This window comes from Lissotriton vulgaris, chromosome 7 (genome assembly GCF_964263255.1).
Source record: "Lissotriton vulgaris chromosome 7, aLisVul1.2, whole genome shotgun sequence".
Classification (NCBI taxonomy): domain Eukaryota; kingdom Metazoa; phylum Chordata; class Amphibia; order Caudata; family Salamandridae; genus Lissotriton; species Lissotriton vulgaris.
In genome coordinates, this window is record NC_141695.1 from 842,845,418 (window position 1) to 842,861,821 (window position 16,404).

General features: G+C 47.8%; 1 protein-coding gene across 1 annotated transcript in view; it reads right to left on the reverse strand.

Moving 5' to 3' along the window:
- Positions 1-16,404, reverse strand: part of CCDC57 (coiled-coil domain containing 57) — an 817,765-nt gene that overhangs the window by 640,405 nt on the left and 160,956 nt on the right. Inside the window, exon 4 of the mRNA XM_086931199.1 lies at positions 10,124-10,225. Coding sequence (XP_086787325.1) covers positions 10,124-10,225 — 102 coding nt within the window. The remainder of the gene's footprint in view (positions 1-10,123; positions 10,226-16,404) is intronic.

The window sequence follows — 16,404 nt, forward strand, 5'->3', positions numbered from 1 at the left end:
TACTACCTGAACTCATTACTTGAGAAAGCCTGAAAATGCATACATTAAGAAAGCTCTTGGACACCATCTGTAGCCATTGCAGATAATAATGGGCCAGAGGGAGTGGCATGGTTTATTTTTATATGAGCAGAGGAAACACATGAGCATTCATCAGGTATATTAACATATGAAAAAATAGGGTGGATTTTTGAGACCTTGATGGAAAGCAAGCAGTGGAATATTTCAGTGCTTCCCCATTCTCTGGTGCATGCTGATCAGGAGGAGGTGGCTTTGCTTTTAGTTTTTGCCCAATCTGAAAAGAAGAATAACTATGTACAATATCTATTCAAGGAAGAGAGGGTAAAAAAAAAGCCCAAGAAAGCTAAAGCATCCAGATAAGCCCAAGCTTATCCCAAGGCTATAGAAAAAGTATCTACACATGGTGGTTGGTGGCATGTAGGGAAAGGTTCACTGCACAAGGGGACGCTTTAATTGGGTCCCTTAACAAAATCCTTAAAGTAACAGCATCTTTTGAAAGAGCTTTCTCAGCTTTGGCCAGTAGAGTAAGAAGTCCCAACAAGGTGGGAAGAAGGGGGTGATGATGTCACCAATACTGCATGCTTTGGCCCAAGCGTCTAAGTTGAGTTAAAGTCAGAGTCCGAATTTTATGGACATCGTTTCGGAGAAGAGTGGAACCGAGATTTCATTAGAGGGGCTACATATTTACTGGCTCCATTTCAAACGGCAAGGGGCTAGCATTTAATTGAGTAGGAAGAGCATTGACCTGTCGAAACTGAACTCAAGATCATGCAACTGATGAATAGCATGGTCCCAGGTTACATCTTTTTATTGGGCACTTCTACCTGCAGATTCCTCACCATTTGAATCTCCACAGGCACCAACCAGACTCGATCCAGAAACTTTGCAATAGCTCAACCGTGCAGTAGGTGGTGCTGACTGCATTTCACTGTCAGTTACAGCAAGGGTGTAAAGTCACTGGGGCCATACATCGCTGCCCTAGCTTCGATTCCCTTTATTCACACCCTTCAACGTGGATGGAGATCGATGCTCTCTCTGATAATTTTCAGAAATGTTCCAAGTTCTGCAGGTTGTGCTTGGGGTATGAAGCACTACTCCAAGTTGTGTAATAAAAGCAGCTTCATACAAACCAAGTAAAAAAAATAAAAAAAATTGCGTGCTAATTTGAACGTTTATAATCCTCGCCATACACTGCAGAGAAGCTGGATGAAGTGGTGGCAGTAAACTATGTTACGGGCCCCATTGACTCTACTCACAGACTTAGAAGTGGCCAAAATGGAAGTTGATATTAGTCCCGAGGAGGTAGTCTGTGCTAATCAAAAATGTCCTATTGGAGGGGCGTGGCCTGGTCGAGCACCAAGATGGTGGCCTGACCATAAAGCTCTCAAGCAACCACGCTGCTAATGCTGCGCACAGACGCATTAGTGTGACCAGCTAAGCCCCTGGGAGTAGCGTGAACGGGCTGAGGTCCACAGGCATGTAGGGAGAGTTGCGGGGGCGATGAGAGAGCCGAGAACCACCCAAAGAGGCTGCCACTCGATTGCGGTGTGACGCGGCCATCAGAGGCCCCGCGACATGGGCGAGTCTGTGGGTGGGAGAGCAGCCGCAGGATTCAATCTGGTCCGGGGAGCCGCAGCCTCCGAGGACGCAGTCGTGAGGGACCAACACCTGTCTATTCCTGAACCAGGAGGCTGTGGCGAGTTCTGCGCTGGGATGCAGGGCCCCTTCTCCTCTCCTCATAGTTTACATATGCGCTGGAGATGAGAGGGGTGTGCTACATGATTTGCGGCCGAGAACAGCAGCCCGCCCAATATTAGGAGGAGCAATGGACAATTGTGGAGGTCCCTCGGGGAGTGGTTTGCTCATGTAGGCCCCCATGCTTCCTTTTCAATGCAGACTTAAAAGCTGACTGCAGCGTCACACAGGAGAAGAGCTGCTAAGTATGTAAATGGCGCTGCAGATGTGGCAAGGTGGTAGAGAAATCTACTGCTCGTATACCGGAAATATGAATGGGGCAGGGGGTCATTGTCCCCCCTTCCCCCTCCAGGCATTGAGCCGAACACTATTGACTGGTGGGAAGGATTTGCAACCTACCGCGCAACAGCATACAATTGGTCAGCAACGGTCAGGGTGAGCCTAAACAAAGGTAGCTCACCTTTGAGGCCTCCAAGACCCCAAGGAAGGAGGGCGGAGGGCGGAGACGAAGCGCCGCATGATGATGCCCCTGAGCGTGCCGATCCCCCAGGAGCTGGTGGCGCGGTGTCGGAGGGAACTGCCGCCATTATGGCTGAGCTTCGTGCTGGATTCTAGGCTATAGGCGCACGTTTTGACAAACTGGACACGCAGATGGAAGGTATGCATGGCCACGTGGATCAACATGAAGCCCGCATAGAGGCTGCTGAGAAGTGCATTTCCGACACCGAAGATACACAAGACACAATGTTTAAGCGCCTAGACCGCACAGAACACCTTCTGAAAGGACAGCGGCAACGGCGGAGTATCTTGAAGCATGATCGCGCCGCAGTAATTTACAAAATGCAGAGTCTTCCAACACTGGGCCCATGGAGGCATATGTGGAGCGGGTGCTGTCGGATCTCTTTTGCAGAGACAGTTTTTCAACCACATTTGCGGTGGAGCAGGCTCACCGGTCCCTGGCCCCCAGATCTGTTCCTGTTGCCGCCCCCCCCCCCCCCCCGGCTTGTCATTGCGCAAATGTTGAATTACCATGACAGATGTTGCACTGAGAAAGGCCCGGGAGATGGAAAATCTGATATATTAGGGAATGACCCTATCGCTCTACCCAGACTTCACGATGGGCTTCCGATGGGGGACATATCTGGGCCTTCGGATCTTCTCCCCATCTGCTCCCCCCAGCTCCCATTCGTCCTCTCCCTCCCTCCTCCCAGCTGCTCCTCCCTCCCACTTCCCCTTCTTATGGCGGCCACTGCACGGTGAAGGAAGCGACCCTTGACCCTATTTAGGCAGGTCGCTCCCTGCGCTGCACAGCGCCACCAGTGTGTTGCGCCCTTGAGCCCTGCTGCCACTCTGCAGTGAGTTTGAGGCCCTCCTCCACCCGCAGACTACCACCTGTGCCTCATCCCTGGCGGCCAGTGGTAGGCTGTAGGTTTTTGCTTGTTTTTTTGCCTTTATTGGAACTGTTTTTATTGTTTTGTCTACACTAGTTTTTCGCCCCTTCATTTCCCCTGTCTCTGCTGTGCCCCTCTTTTTCCTTCAGTACCCTTCGCCGATCCCGTTTTCCGTCCGCTGCGTCCCCGCTCCCATTCGTCTGCTCCCTCCCTCCTCCCAACTGCTCCTCCCTCCCACCTCCCCTTCTTATGGCGGCCCCTGCGCGGCGCGTCTAAGGCATGCCCGTCTGCGCCCGTCCGTGCCTGGACAGTGCCCTGCCCCAGAACCCCTGGCCCCCGCGAACACCACAACTCCCTTCTCCTCTACGATGCCAGCACCCTCCATTCACTCAACACCGGACAAACACACACCTGCTTTCAGGCCACTCCAAAGCGCACCCAGGGACCCTTCTCCTGCCGGAACTGCAGCTTCACCAGCACCAGACCCGCCTACCCAGCCTCCAGGACATGATGCAACCACCTCAGATGCATACTCCTGAACACCCGCTCTGCACGCAAACACCCCGTCGAACTCTGGGATCTGCTCGACACGTCCTCCCCGGACGTCGCCTTCCTGACAGAGACCTCGATCCCATCTTCAACAAACGCTCCCACGTCTCCTTTAGCCACAACACCGAACTCCACTGGACCAATCATCACTGGGTGTCACTTCACCTTCAAAAAGCCGACCACGCACCAGCGCACCCAACAGATCCCCTGCCGCTGCTGGCGCAAAATCACCAAAGACCAGCTTCACACTGCCCTAGCCCAAAGCCCACCCACAGACCCTGACGCCGACACCACAAACCTCAGACGCTGGATCGACGACTGCGCCCATACCCTCGCCCCGTTCAAGAACCGCTCAAACTGTCGCACCAACAAGTCTGCCAGCTGGTTCACCGCGGACCTCCAAGCAAAACTGCTGAAAGCTGGAGAAGAAATGGCACCACGAACAGACACCGGAGAACCAAGCAGCTCACAAGAATGCCATGAGTCAAAACCATCACCTCATCAGATACGCCAAAAAGGCCTCCTTCAAGGACCGCCTCGACAACAACGCCCACAACAGCAAAGAGCTCTTCAACATTGCAAAGGAACTCTCCAACCCCAGCTCTAACACCAACGACATCCCACCATCGCAAGACCTATGCAACTCCTTGACCTCCTTCTTCCACCGCAAGATCGCAGACATCCACGACAGCTTCGACAACCAGTCCACCAAGGCAGCCAACGACACCTCAAACCCCACGACAACCCCCTACACACCTGGACCGACATCAACGACGACGACACCATAAAAATCATGAGCACCATCCACTCTGGCTCCCGGTCAGATCCGTGCCCTCACTACAACAACAAAGCCAGCACCACCATCGCACCCCACCTTCGCGAGGCCATCAACATCTCCTTTGAGACGGTGACCTTCCCGGAGAGCTGGAAGCTCACTGAGATCATCGCTCTGCTAAAAAAAAACAAGTTTGACCTGAGGGACCTCAAGAACTTCTGGCCCATCTCCCTGCTCCTGTTCCTGGCAAATGTCATCGAGAAAACTGTCAACAAACAGCTCACCCGCTACCTCGAGGAGAACATCCTGGAACCCTCACATTCCGGGTTCCGCAGCAACTACAGCACCAAAACGACCCTCATCGCCGCCACCGATGACATCAGAGTCCTGCTGGACAACGGCGTGACCGCACCCCACATCCTCCTATCAGCCGCGTTCGACACAGTCTGCCATCACACCCTACGCACTCGCCACCACGATGCAGGAATCCGAGGCAAAGCACTGGACTGGATCACCTCCTCCCTCTCCGGCAGAACATAGAGCGTCCGCCTCTTTCCCTCCCGATCCGAAGCCACCAAGATCATCTACGGCGTACCCCGAGGATCCTCCCTCAGCCCGACGTTATTCAACATCTGCATGGCCCCGCTCGCCCACGTCGCCAGACTGCATGACCTCAACATCATCTCCTATGCAGACGACACACAACTGATCCTCTCCCTCACCAAGGACCCTCTCACCGCCAAAACCAACCTCCACGAAGGAATGAAAGCTGAATGGATGAAGAACAGCCATCTGAAGCTGAACTCAGACAAAATGGAGGTCCTCATTCCTCGGCTCCACCCCTTTTCCCTGGGCCGATTCCTGGTGGCCGACAGCTCTGGGAGCAGCACCGACACTAACCGACCACGCACGCAACCTAGGATTCATCCTCGATTTAACACTCTCCATGACCAAGCAAGTCAACGCCATCTCATCCTCCTGTTTCAACACCCTCCACATGCTCCGAAAGATCTACAGGTGGATCCCCACCAACACTAGAAGAACGGTCACCCAGGCCCTCATCATCAGCAGACTGGACTACGGAAACGCCCTCTACGCGGGAGCCCCGGCCAAACTACTGAAACGACTGCAACGCATATAGAACGTCTCTGCACGCCTGATCCTCGACATCCCTTGCCACAGCCACATCACACCCCACCTGAAATACTTGCACTGGCTTCCCGTCAACAAGAGGATCCCCATAAAACTCCTCAATCACGCATACAAAGCACTCCACAACACTGGACCAGCATACCTCAACAAATGACTCACCTTCTACACCCCGAACCACCAGCTCCGCTCCGCCGACCACGCCCTCGCCACTGTTCCCGCATCCAGAGAGTGACGACCGCGGCAGATTATTCTCCTACCTCGCCACCAACTCCTGGAACACCCTCCCTATCCACCAGGCAGATCGAAGACCTACTAACCTTCAGGAGGTTACTCAAGACCTGGCTGTTCGAGCAGTAGCGGGACTCCCCCCCAGCCCCCCCTCCCAGCGCCTTGAGACCCTCACAGGTGAGTAGCGCGCTTTACAATTGTATTGATTGATTAATTGATTGATTGATTGATTGATTTGAGCGTACAGTGCAAGAAAACAATGCCACCCTTCTTACCATGATGAGATTGGAGCACTCGACCTGGAAAGCGTACACATTGTCCTGGTTGGGTAGATTGTCAGCGGTTAAAATGACACTACTCCCCAGGATTTTATCCTTCATGCAGAAGCTGCCACTTCAACCCTCTCCCTCAGTGTTATCCAAACTACAACATCTTTTAGGCAATTTTATTTGGGGTGGAAAGAAATCTTGCATGGCCCGTAAACCAGACATATCGTAAACAAAAGAATGGGGAGTTGGGTGTTCCCCCACCTAGAAAAGGATTATCAGGCGGCCCAACTATGCATGATAGAATGGTAGAGAATGGCATCTGAAAAGCCCTGGTGTTTTATCAATTGCTCGGTTGCCGGGATACATGTGTGGAAAGTGCCTTGAGTCCCAAAGAAATACCAACCCGTCGGAGTGTATATCTCACCCATAACCAGGGCGACAGTGGGGGTTTGGGATAAGGTGCAAGAAAAGATACGTCTCTCCAAAGAGATATTACCTGACTGACTGACTGAAATACTTATAAAGCGCTCGAATGCCGCGGCGTCTTGGCGCTATAGTGACAGAGAGAGCGGTGAGAGCAGATCTTAATGCGGAGAGAAAAGCCAGGTTTTCAATGCTTTTCTAAAGCATAATTTAGATTTTTGTGAGCGCAGTGCAGGGGGCAGAGAGTTCCATAGTCTGGAAGCTTGGTACGAGAAATACCTGCCACCCCATTGCATTCTTCTTACTTCTGACCCCTATTGGCAGTAAAAGGGGACGGCTATGTTAAGTGGTAAGAAGCTAACTGCAAGAGACTAGGAGACCTTTTTGTTGAAGAGGGAGTGATGGATTTCACACATCTCCGTTCCATGTATGGACTACACCCCACCCCCTCCGCCCCCAGATACCTACTGGCAATATATTGCCCTGAGACATTGGGTCACACAGCCCCACCTACGCCCCCATGCTAGTCTCCCCTGACAGATTTCAAAAAATGGTTTGTCACCCATCACTCCAACAAAAGCCTGCTTTCAGACATATATACTTTTCTCACTGCACATTTACACCACTCTAAATCACCAGTGCAGGCAAGGCTGGAGAATGAATGTGAGCATGAATTCTCTATTAAGGAATGGCAGGACATTATACAGAGGGCCAGTGCTTCCTCATGCAGCACTGCTGGTAAGGAAATGTTCCTCAAAATGGCCCATTGTTGGTATTTCACTCCGGTGAAGGTTGCGCTGTGGAGGGTAGGTGGGGACCCACAGTGCTGGAGGCAATGCAGGTAGGAGAATTTACTGTAGTACTGCCCGAAAATCCAGCAGTTTTGGTCAACCGTCCTATCGGACATTAACAAAATTTATGAGACGGAGCTGCCAAGATTCCCAAGCTACATTTTGTTGGGCTTACCGAACGCCCTGACTTAGCCCCTAAGGACTTGCTGTGGAAGAGCTATTGCTTTGGCCTTGGGGGCGGCCAAGCAGATTATTTTCTCCTGGTGGGGCAGGAGCGCAGTTCCGACCCATTTGGATTGGTTGCACAAATTATGGGAACTTGTGTGTATGGAAAAGCTGATGGCCGGCTTCATGCGCACTCTGCCGCGTTTTGATAGAACATGGGGCTCAACCATCATATTCCTAGCTAACGAGTTTGTAGAATTGACATGTCCCGTATAGCTACGGATGCTTCACCTCACTCAGGGGGTTCATACTGAGGAGCAATTTGCCTAATCATGTTATACAGGGCATGGACGCAGGAGTAATACACCCAAGTGTGGCGACCCTTATCTTTGGCTGTCGAGCGTTCTCCTGTTTTTCTGTCTTATAAATTGTCCATCTTCTATTGTTCCCCAGTCTCATTTATGAAGCAGTTATTATTCTCCGCAGCCTATGGATGTAGCTGGTTGCTGTTGTTCTCTCTTTTTGAAAATCAATGAAAAGATTTAAACCATAAGAAGAAGAAAAGAAAACACAAGAAGAGAAGGATATGGGATGAATCCACTTCGTAATCTTTCTACTATTTGTGAAGTAGGCCACCTCTATGCTATCAACTTTTTGAGGAGCCATGTCTCCTGCCCCGGATAGAGGACATTTCTCCACCAGATAACTCTTTGGCAGTGGCACCACTAGCTACACTGGTTTCTTCCCCAGAACCATTTACAGCTGCATCCCCATTTCCTCCACTAGTGTCTGCTCCGATACCATTCCCGTCACCTGCACCAATCTGTCACCGTTCCTGCACACCAGGATAGCACTTTTTAAGAATGCAGTGGCCCGTCTGGTGCGCTTGCAGGTCTCATGGTTCCATCGAGGGTTCCAACTGGGATATCATCGACAGGTTCGCTCTAGGCATCTTTGGAACTGAAAGGCCTTCCTCAAGGCACACCACCTTCGCCTGCTGGAGTCACACCTGCACCAAGGTCTTTGTCTGTGCACCCAACCAGTGCCACCGACCCTGAAGCCATCAGTGGCACCTGCCCCTCCTCGTGAACAAGCCTAGAAAAAAAGGCTATCTTGATGAGATCCAGGAGAGAAGAAAAGTTATTGTCGGAAGAAGCCGGGTACACAGATTGAACGCAACAGGCATCTCTGGCAAGACAACAATGCTGACAGCTGATGACATCTTTGGGTTTGATTACAACCATATTCAGATGCTGGAAATGATTCAACACAATGAAGACGACAGCAGTGAGTCAAACAATTTGCTACCCCCTGCACACTCTTAAGCTGTAGACTAATTGGCACTCCCATCGGAGCAGACACTCGTGGAGGTAATGGTGATGCAGCTGTAAATGGTTCTGGGGAAGAAACCAGTGTAGCTAGTGGTGCCACTGCCAAAGAGTTATCTGGTGGAGAAATGTAGGTGGAATGCCCCTTGAGGCCACTGCCTCCTGAGGAAGTCTCCGTCCAAGCATTCCACAGAAATGCAACAGAGGTGCTAGAATTTCCACTCCCTACAGCAGAATCAAAATGGACAGAAATATTACAGCCAGCTTTGGCGCTATCCGAAACACTGCTGCCTTTCAATTAAGTTCTAAACAAACCACCACGGTGGGTTGGGACAAACCAACATCTGCTTCAGCAGTAAATAGGCTGATTGCTCACCAATACAGGCATAGCACCAGGAAATCAACATTTCTTGTCCATACATCCTTTGACTGAAATCTTGGTGGTACAAACATCCTCCTATCACAAGAACAACCCAGTAGAATTTCCCATGAGTCTCCAGACAGAAAGTCTAAGAAACTGGAGGCCTTGGGAAAGAAGGTGTTTTGTGGGGTGAGTCTGGATTTGCATTTCATGAACACCAGGTGCCTGCTGATGAGGTACAGCCACTCATTTTTGTCTGTCTGATAATTTGAAGGAATACTTCAGAGATGTGGTCATGGATGTAAAAATGCTGCTAGGTTAATTTTTAGGGTAGACCTGGACACAATATACTTGGTGAACATGGCCATAGGATCTTCAGGGGCTCTAAGGAGACAAGCATGGTTGAGTTCCAATTACTTTTCCGGCAACGTTTAGGCTCAGGGACAAGTCATTCGACTTGTCTACTCCGTTAACAGACAAAGCTGATTCAGCTATGGAACAATTCAAGGTGGGCAGAGCAACTGCCCAAACCCTGGATTACCATTGCCAATTTGACACTTCCACAAGCAATACAGAAAGGTTCAGGACTTCTTTAAGGGTTCCCTTATCCACCAGAAAGATCGTTACTGAAGGAAAGTAACTTTTTCCTTCATCATCTCTGTAAGATGGGCCCATGCATGACCAAAAAGAAATGGTCATTTGAAAACGGGTTTGTCATGGCAGGCTGAATACGCAGAGATCATCCCATCACTTAGCTGAGACACTCTTCCGCCAGTGATGATAAAAACCTAGTATATAAGTGTTAGGGTAAGTGCCCAGTATGTAAGTACCTTATGTTCAATGAAGCACTGTGTAGTGATGGTAAATAGGCAACGTGTGGCAGTGAGCATGCGTATTACAAACAAACGTTTCATAACAAATGAGATATTTCCAACTATAGGTCTCTTACCGTGCATGTGCACACTCACGATTACATACCTTGAGCTCGTGAGAAAGAACCAATGTGCCCATCTCATCCATCTGCAGTCGAAACTCATGCTCCCGCCGTTTCATTTCAGTATCAAACTCCATCATCAGCTCCTATAGAAGAAGCACAAATAGGCAAGGGCTGGAGAAACATCTAAAACTTTTCACACTGAAATAATTTACCATATTTTAAATAAGGGAATGCAAACAGAAGAGTAATGCTGTGTTTGCCTGTTCACTAAACACAAGCGAGCTCAAGGGCCTCTACAGGGTTTATGTGCAGGCAGCAGTTTATTTATATGTGTTTAATAAAAATGTTTTTTCATGCATACGTTATGCTCACAACTATCATAAGGCTGTACACCATCAACATTCCTTGTGATACATACTGAACATGTCACACCGGAGACACACACGAATTGCAGAAACTTCCCGTCCTTGTAACTCAATGGCCAGGGGCCTGCTCCAGATAGATTCACCTTACCAGGGCAGGATAGGGCGGTGCTGGAGGTCCTGATTCCTAAGGCACTGCCAGCGCAGGTAGGTGGTGGACATTGGCACTAGGCATGGGCGAATTTTGCGAATTCACAATTCGCGATTTTGCGAATTCGCAATCCGCAAAATCCACAAATTTGCGGATTCGCGGATTTTGCAGATTGTGTGGGGACTGGCCGGGCGGGAAAACGGTGCACATCGCTAGTGTGAGGGGCAGGGCCAAACGGGCGAGGCTTATATGCGAGTTCACATGCCTCTTGTGTGCATAAAAGGACAGGCACGGATCAGAGAAGCTTGTGGTCATAGGAACTACACAGGGATTGAGCTCGTGAAAGTCAATTATGCAAAGGCCTCCATCAAGCATCATAGCTAATTTTCGACGATAGATATGGGGAGAGCGCACACCTACCCAGCTTTAACAAAACACACATTTTTGGGGGGGCTGATTAACTTTGCCATCACACCAAAGACCGCCGGAGTTCCTCGAGTGAGCTGTCCATCAAGTGGGTAAAGGGCGCGAAGATGGTGCACACACCACTAGTGTGTGTTAGGACGGGGCTTATATGCGAGTTCACATGCCTCTTGTGCGTATAAAAGGACAGGCACGGATCAGAGAAGCTCGTGGTCACAGGAACTGCACAGGGATTGAGCTTGTGAAAGTCAATTATGCAAAGGCCTCCATCAAGCATCATAGCTAATTTTCGACGATAGATATGGGGAGAGCGCACACCTACCCAGCCTCGACAAAACACACAGTTTTGGGGGGCTGATTAACTTTGCCATCACACCAAAGAGAGCCGGGGTCCCTCGAGTGAGCTGTCCATCAAGTGGGTAAAGGGCGCGAAGACGGTGCACACACCACTAGTGTGTGGGGAGGGGCCAAATGGACGGGGCTTATATGCGAGTTCACATGCCTCTTGTGTGTATAAAAGGACAGGCACGGATCAGAGAAGCTCGTGGTCACAGGAACTGCACAGGGATTGAGCTCGTGAAAGTCAATTATGCAAAGGCCTCCATCAAGCATCATAGCTAGTTTTCGACGATAGATATGGGGAGAGCGCACACCTACCCAGCTTTAACAAAACACACATTTTTGGGGGGGCTGATTAACTTTGCCATCACACCAAAGAGCGCCGGAGTCCCTCGAGTGAGCTGTCCATCAAGTGGGTAAAGGGCGCGAAGACGGTGCACACACCACTAGTGTGTGGGGAGGGGCCAAATGGACGGGGCTTATATGCGAGTTCACATGCCTCTTGTGTGTATAAAAGGACAGGCAGGGATCAGAGAAGCTCGTGGTCACAGGAACTGCACAGGGATTGAGCTAGTGAAAGTCAATTATGCAAAGTCCTCCATCAAGCATGCCTCCATCAAGCATCATAGCTAATTTTCGACGATAGATATGGGGAGAACCCACACCTACCCAGCCTCGACAAAACACACATCATCCTAACTAACTATTTTAGGATGGCGCCGGCAAGCTGCCAGCGCCATCCTAAAATAGTTGCTAAATTAGCTTCATCAGGAAGCACTAATAGATAAAATAAAGCAGGTGCTCGAGCTTCCTGTTGAAGCTAACTTAGTAACTATTTTAGGATGGCGCCGGCAGCTTGCCAGCGCCATCCTAAAATAGTTAAAAGTTCAACAGGCTTGTACTTTTGCCCCCCAAATCCGCCGCTCGAGGATCTCGCGGATTTTCAGTAAATTCGCGGATCGCAGATTTACCGAAAATCCGCGAAATCCGCGAGCAGAACGGATTTTCCGCTCATGATTAATTGGCACTCATTTTTGGGGAGCAAAACTTATTTTTCATCATCAGACTTTGACTCAGAGCAAGAGACAAAAAACAGACAAGGGAGAAGTAGTTGGAAGAGAAAGGCAATAACAAAGTGGTCAAAGAAGGAAGCAGAGATTAAAAAGAAGCTGCAGGAATTAGATAAAAAGACAAGAAGTGTAGAGCAGAGGTGAGGCAGTATGTTGCTACAAGCTCAGTCTAACTTGTCCAACAGTTACTAAGCAGAGGGAGCTGCTCCAGAGAGTATTCATATGCTATTGTCTTGGCTCCAACAACCCCCCTCCACCTCCTGAAATTAGCTAACTCAGTACATTTACCTGCCCCAAAATAAAATACAAAATCAAGATAATTTCGAAATTAACGAGTGTAGTTAGTATTGCATTTTCGATCACTGACCATGTGAAATCAGCGCTTACACCGTTCCATCGGCTGCTGGTTTATGGTCACTCCACTGCGAGTTTAAGAGCACAAGGCTACAAGAACAGTAGCCGTGAGTGGGTAATGACGGCAAAGAGCTAGCAACAAACAGGCCACTCCCCCAGGCACCGCTGACGTTCGGGGTTACTGGTTTATAGAAAGCTCTCCCTCGATCTGTAACAAAATATACAAACCTTCTCGATTTCAGAAACTGCTCTTTCAGGGTGCACCGGAAAACAATAGGTGAACTACACGTCTAAGCGCCCTTCAATCGGTAATAAGCTAATGAAGAAAGAGGTCTCAGTAACGAGGCTTCGACGTGGCATGCAGCAGATGAAAAGTCCATAGTTTAGAAGAGCCTCACTGAAGTCAATTTTGTAGCAATGGGTCAATAATGGCTGGTTGGAAGGCTTCTGCAGCAGCATTGCAGCCTTCCTCCAGTTTCTCCTCGTCTACTTTAGAACATTCCCAATTTATAGTTAGAACGTTTTAATTGTGATTGTAAATAGAATTGCATCTATATAGCACTTACTACCGCTGATGAGGCATTGAAGTGCTTTTCAGCAAGTAGCACACTTGAAAAGGATTAGTGGTGAATTAGTCCAGAGAAATTGTAATTAATTTGAGCGGTGACCAAGGAGCCTGTTAGTTGAATAGAAAAGGATTTGGGAGGGAGAAGAAGGAAGGGTCTAGAAAATGTTTATTTGGAGATCATAGCACTATGAGGCTGTTTGGGGGAGTAAAGGAGGGGGGAGAATAGTCTCTAAAAGTGGATTAGGGAGAAGATGAGGTGTCAGATGAGTCTACTAGGGATACGTGAGGGAAGGGTTTTGGAAGGCTTGTTTTGGAAGTCTGAATTGTAACAGAGGTTTGAGACGCTGAAAGAAGCAGTAAAGGAGGGAAGAGCCTAGAAAGAGTTATTTTGGGGATCATAGTAGTAGAATGGGGTTTGGGGAGTCAGAGAGTGGAGGTAGAGGATACATTGAGAAGGCTATAGGGTAGTGCATTGGAGATGTTAAATTAGGAGGAAAGTAATATATATAAAGATATAGAAGTACATGGAAGGTAATTATGTAGAGGATATAGTGAGAGAAGTATAGGATGAGATATAGGGCAGTGCATTAGAGACGCTGAATTGGGAGTAGAGTAATAAACATAAAGACACATAAGAACATGGAAGGTAAATATGTATAGGTAAGGTGAGGTAAAATAAGTTTCAGACCCCAATAATGAGTGCTGGTGGGCCCCACCTGCAACACTGGCTCAAAGTGAGCACTGTTATCACATGCAAGCTATAATGCAATATTTTCTCTTATTCATTTTATCTTGGTAAGTTGTATAGTTTTTAAGCTAATCTCAAGGCACTTCTATCTATATGTGTGGGAGGCGAGGAGAGGTACCAGAAGACAGGAGTGATGAAGAATAAGGACCTGGAGGAAGGAAAATACGAAACAAGATACATAGAATGTTAGATGGAGTGCTCGCCACTAAACCAAAATATCTGAATAGACAGAGCTATGTCCCACTGAGACCCACAGGAGCACAAATTACCTTTCACGGTTAGGGTTGGTAATGCTATTAACACATGAATATGGAAGATGATTACTGGGATCCTCTTCTCCTCGCCCCCTTGTTAGAATTGAAAATGTTACTGTCCATTTGCTCGTGTTTTATTCTGTGTTAAGTTAGCATTCATAGCTCCATTGTATTAGTAGCCGCCATTCTGTTGTATCATCGAAGCTAAGCTCCGGCCTCACACTGCTTGCCTCTGCAGAAAACAGCCTACATGCATCTTTCCTCTTGTTTCTCCAAGGCAGAGTTCAGCTGCACTAATAAATGTACTCTCTATTATGGCATTCCTTTGCTGTTAGATAGGCTCGTTCCCACCTTTTAGAATGGCGAGCATGGGCAAAGTAACCTTGGAGCGGAGATAACATGTACCCAGTCCCAGGACTGTAGCTGGATTGGTGTCACTACAACGCATGCTTTTACATCGCATGCCTTTACAACGCGGTTTTTACCACGCAGTCCATTACAACGCATAATGCTTTTAGGCGCTGGATAGTGAATTATTTAATTTACTATTCCAACTCCAGTCCCCGTGGATAGCAGGGAAGGTGTTGGATAGTAAATTAAATATATTCCCTATCCTAGAGCGCCCCCCAGCGCAATGCGTTGTAATGGTATGCGTTGTAATGGTTGCGATGTAATGGTAGTGCGTTGTAAAAAATGCGTTGTAAGTGATGTTCCCCCTGTGGCTCATCCTTCTGTGCCTCCTTTGGTTGCTAGGGCCTGGAGTGGAATTTTCCAGCCTGGAAGTTATGGATTTGGAAATGTATAATATTTTATGCCATGTTGGGGGGTGTCAGTCCCTCTGCAGCTATCTCATGAGGCTGGTCAGACTGGGCTCCGCTGAAGCGCAATACTAATAAAGAACGTGGGTTTATATTCTCTACTGTCTAACCGACTCTTCATTGGTTTGGAAGGCCGAGAGTTGGTCATGAGTGACCCGAATGACCCTATTCGGGTCACTTCCTTCTCCTTACAAAAATACGTTTCCTGATGGAAAACCTAGAGCTAAGGGCCTGTACCACTGTAACACAGATATAGATCATATTCTAATGAATCAGATTGGCTATCTCACTCTTAACATTTTATAAAATTAATTATCTAAATACAATTTGCTCTGACAATTTTGGTAGACCTTATGTGACTTATTACACTAACAATAATCATGCAGTTCATCAGTACACATGACCATTTCTGGATCTGTTACAAAAATAATATTTTCTTTTCTACTTTTATGTGAACAACTTTGGTTTAATGTTGGCCATTCTCGGTTAACATTTTACTGTTTTTAAAATGAATCATTCACCAGGGTGTTTTTGGTGGATATTATATTATTTATTATACTAAGGACGTTTCCATGAACCTTTTTGGAAAACATCCATTGTTAATATACAAATATGTATTCATCACTTAAGAAAGTTCAATATTGTTTGATGTCTTGATCATATTCACTGGACCATTTTTGGCAAATGTAGATCTTCTATTGCTTCATGAAGTACGTTTGCTTAACATTTCCGCGCTCTACACGTTCTAGGTTAGAACCAAGACACATGGGTCATGGCAGTGCTTCCCAAACTTTTTAGCACCACAACCCAATTTTTAGAGCAACAAACTTTCACGGCCTTCCTAGTTTTAATGGACATGAGATTGGTGATTTTTTCATGTCACTAAAGCATGGTGTGGTAGTCATTAATAGAAAGCACATTTTCCACTGAAATGACCACTAAATTTGCACAGACAGTTTTACACAAATGATACGTGCAAATGTATTTTCATCATTTGTTCATCACCAAGTAAAGTGTGTTGACCCTTTTAATATCTTTGTTTCCCTCTAACTTCAGAATTACAAATACAAGTACTTCGTGTTTGCTTTCCTAGCTGCTGAATGTAGATAGTTCATTTACAGGTATTTACATTTTGTTGGGAGATAAAAAATAATATGGCATCCTATTTCCTTTAATACTCCCTGCACCTTACCAAGATCGTTTACATAATTCACTTTACTTTTTTTTGTCAGACA